Below are 3486 nucleotides of genomic sequence, written 5' to 3' on the forward strand. Positions count from 1 at the left end.
GACACCCTCCCCTTTGATCCCCCCAAAGCTTGGCTGCCTAACTTTGCACCCATGGGCTCCCTGGCTCCCAGCTGGGTTTGCTGCACCCTACGTGGCCTCGATGGGTGCAGGAGAAATCTGCAGGACCTTCCCCTTGGCATGGACCATGCACAGCCATGCCACAGACACCAGCCAGTCCCCAGCCTTACTTTTAGGTGGAGGTGGTCAGTCCATTGCCCGATGACTTTGTACTCAGGAGTGGAGTTCCTGATCTGGTACTGGTAGATGTCATAACGCCCCGGCGCGTCTCCGTTCTCGTTGAACGTCACAGGAGTCCCAGCAATGCCTGGAAGAGAAGGAGAGCTCAGCACCCACAGCACCCAGCAGCACAGGGTGCCCTGGGTGATGGTGTTGAAGGGAGCTCTGGTTGATGCTTCCCCCTTGGCATGGGGTTTCTCACTGCTGGGAGTGCTGCAAGGTGCCAGGGTAATGCCAGAGAGGGCACAGGGTGGAGGAAGTAATTGGAGAAAAGAAAACCAACCCCAAACCCAAGCTGGGACCTTCTAGTATTGACCCCACTGTCCCCCAAGGAGCCAGAGCTCTGGGGGTGATGCCAGGCACTGAGTGCTGTTACACCAGCTTGTTTACTGCTTTTAAGAAAGGGGGGGGGGGAAGCAGTTTTAAAGTTAAATCAAGTGAACTGTGCAGATCAAGGCTAATGAAAGGAAGGAAGGAAGAGAAGAATCAAGCAAGAGGGAAAAATAAATAAAAAAGACACTGCAGAGGAGATCACAGAGTGGAGATAAATAGAAGTAATAAGGAGGACAAGACAGAAAATGTTTATTAAGGAGATAGAGCAGAGGAAAAGATGCATTTCCAGAGGAGACTGGAAGACAGACAAGGAGATGTGGAAGCTCAGACCCCCTCGTCTGCTGATCTGCTGCAAACCCACCCCATCTTTGCACCCAGCATTTGCAGTGTGGTGGGTGCCAAACTGTAACACGAATAAATTGTGGGTGCTGCTGTGGGACCCATAATGAGGGACAACCTGAGACACCCAGCCCCACAGGGCTGTTCCTCCCCACAGCCCCAGGGATGGACAGACCTGAGAAGTTGACGTTACGGATGTACTTGAGCAGCTCGACACCATCCACCGGGTCCATCCTGGGGCACAACCCCACCTTGCCAGGGCAGAGGTTCTTGTGCATGTTGTGCAGAGCGTGTCCCATGGCGTAGACGGCGTCGATGACAAACTGAACCTTGCCCTCCTGCTCGTACGAGGAGTCCTGGCCGATCCGCTCTCGGTCTGTGGATACACATCAAGTGGGGCTGCCATCCCCCTGCCATCTCCCTGCCATCCCCCTGCCATCCCCCACAGGGATATTTCTGCTGCAGCCCAACCCTTGCAAACAAACCCACTCAATCCTAAAGCTGAAGCAGCCAGAAACTCCAACTCCATTCCCAAAACTACAAACCCATCAGCCAGCTTGGGCACCTTTTTCCCACTGGGAAGTTTATTCTACCCAGGCATGGGAGCAGCAGGGCAGAAACACATCTCAGAGCAACCCAAACTCCTCCCAGAACAGAACCCATGCTGCAGATTTATTCCGTGGTGCCAGCACAAGGCATGGGCTGTGGCTGCACTGCCAGGGCTCAGGGCTTGAGCCTCTCCACCAGCTGAAAGCCATCCTGTCACCTGTGTGTCCCTTGTCTGGAGGGACACCCCACGGGATGCTGTGCCTGTCACGCCAGCCCCTCTGAGCAGCATACCAGGAAGGTTTGGGGTACATGAGCTGGCCTGTGCGGGCAGGAGGAGGGTGACGTGCAGCCACGAAACACATTCACAGACTCACAGCATGGTGGGGTTGGAAGGGACCTCAGGAGATCATCCAGTCCAACACCCCTGCCAAAGCTTGCACAGGGAAGTGTCCAGGTGGGTTGGAACATCTCCAGAGATGGAGACTCCACACCCTCTCTGGGCAGCCTGTCCCAGGGCTCTGACACACTCACAACAAAGAAGTTTCTCCTTAAGTTTGTCTGGAACTTTCAGTGTCCCAGTTTGTGCCCATTGCCCCTTGTCCTGTCACTGGGCACCACTGAAAAGAGCTCGGCCCCATCCACTTGGCCCCCACGTTTCAGGTACTTATAGACATTGATCAGATCCCCTCTCAGGCTGCTCTTCTCCAGGCTGAACAGTCCCAGCTCTCTCAGCCTCTCCTCACATGGGAGATGCTCCAGCCCCTCATCATCTCTGTGACATCTTTCACTGTGAAAATACCCAACCAACCTCCCTGTAATGTAGTTCTGAAAATGTGGGTGCTGGCACCCAGCTGTGCTTCCAAGAACTCTTGGGATATCATGTCCCTGTGCCATGGGACATCCCTGTACTCCCAGGTCTCCCAGTGGGACACAGACTGGGCTGTCATCAATCGTCCACCCCATGGGCTGACCCCATTCATCTTGCCAGGAGCTCCCACCAGCTCAGTCTCTATCAGCAGCATCAAGGGAGCGCCCAGGCAGCATCTACCACTGGCTGTGTGTCCTCCACCTCATTCCCAAAGCCTCCTGTCACCCTGCTCCCCTCGTCACCCCCTGTCACCCTCCCACCCCACTGACCCCACAGCCCTTTGCAGCCTCCCCGGCCATCCCGGTTTGCAGGATCCTGCAAGGATCTGGTAATTACCAGCGACAGCTGCCTGCCTCTCCTGTCATAACTGCCCTTAATGGGACTAGAAACATGTTAATCATTTAGCAAAAGACACCGATTAATGTAGCAGGTTGTTAATTACAGCTAAGAAAGCATCTCCCATGGGGCGACACCGCATCAGAGAGCCACAGCCTCTGCACCTCCATCACTGCCTCTGCGGCACAGCCGGGCATCCCGCCAGGCCACAGCTCCTTCAGCAAGAGCCAAAGGGATGGAGGGTTCCTCAGGGAGCCAAAGGCACAGCCTCCATCATCCAGAGAGGCAGAGGAATCCTAGAAAGCCATCCAAGGATGTCCAAAATTAATTCTGGCTTCACCATGCGTGGATGCTCCCGGATGCCAGGGGAGGATTTAGGGCGACTGCAGGGGACCGGGACACAGAGGCTGTGCAGACAGGGACAGACAGGCACGAACAAGCTGCGGTTGTTGATCACCTCCCTCCTTGCTGTGGGAAGGTGGGATGAAGCCAGTGCTGGATACGGAGCAGATCACTGCCAAGCAGGGACATCCCTGAGAGCCACATGCTCAGAGGTCCCTGCACCGGGACGGAGAACGAAACGTCCTACTGACAAGACACTAAAGCAAATTGATAATGAACTGACCAACAAGAAAAGATGATATCAAGGACGTGAATTTATAGCCCATCCTTCAAAGTTATAAAAATGCTTTTGGACTACGTGGAGATCACTGATGCGAAACCCGTCAAGTTATCCTTTCTTCCACGTTATTGACAAGGGCTATTAATCTTCTCCCTCAGCTTCGGGCTTCTCCCCGCGTTCATCTCTCATGGCGCAGACAAGC

The 3486-nt window shown here is 54.6% G+C and overlaps 1 protein-coding gene across 1 annotated transcript in view; it reads right to left on the reverse strand.

The window, feature by feature from the left end:
• The window catches only part of LOC104523970 (metabotropic glutamate receptor 4), a 20099-nt gene that overhangs the window by 11902 nt on the left and 4711 nt on the right, over positions 1-3486 (reverse strand). The window contains exons 3-4 of the mRNA XM_010166711.1: positions 1085-1285; positions 189-325 (exon numbers count right to left, since the gene is read on the reverse strand). Coding sequence (XP_010165013.1) covers positions 189-325; positions 1085-1285 — 338 coding nt within the window. The remainder of the gene's footprint in view (positions 1-188; positions 326-1084; positions 1286-3486) is intronic.

This window comes from Antrostomus carolinensis, unplaced genomic scaffold (genome assembly GCF_000700745.2).
Source record: "Antrostomus carolinensis isolate BGI_N321 unplaced genomic scaffold, ASM70074v2 scaffold7724, whole genome shotgun sequence".
Classification (NCBI taxonomy): domain Eukaryota; kingdom Metazoa; phylum Chordata; class Aves; order Caprimulgiformes; family Caprimulgidae; genus Antrostomus; species Antrostomus carolinensis.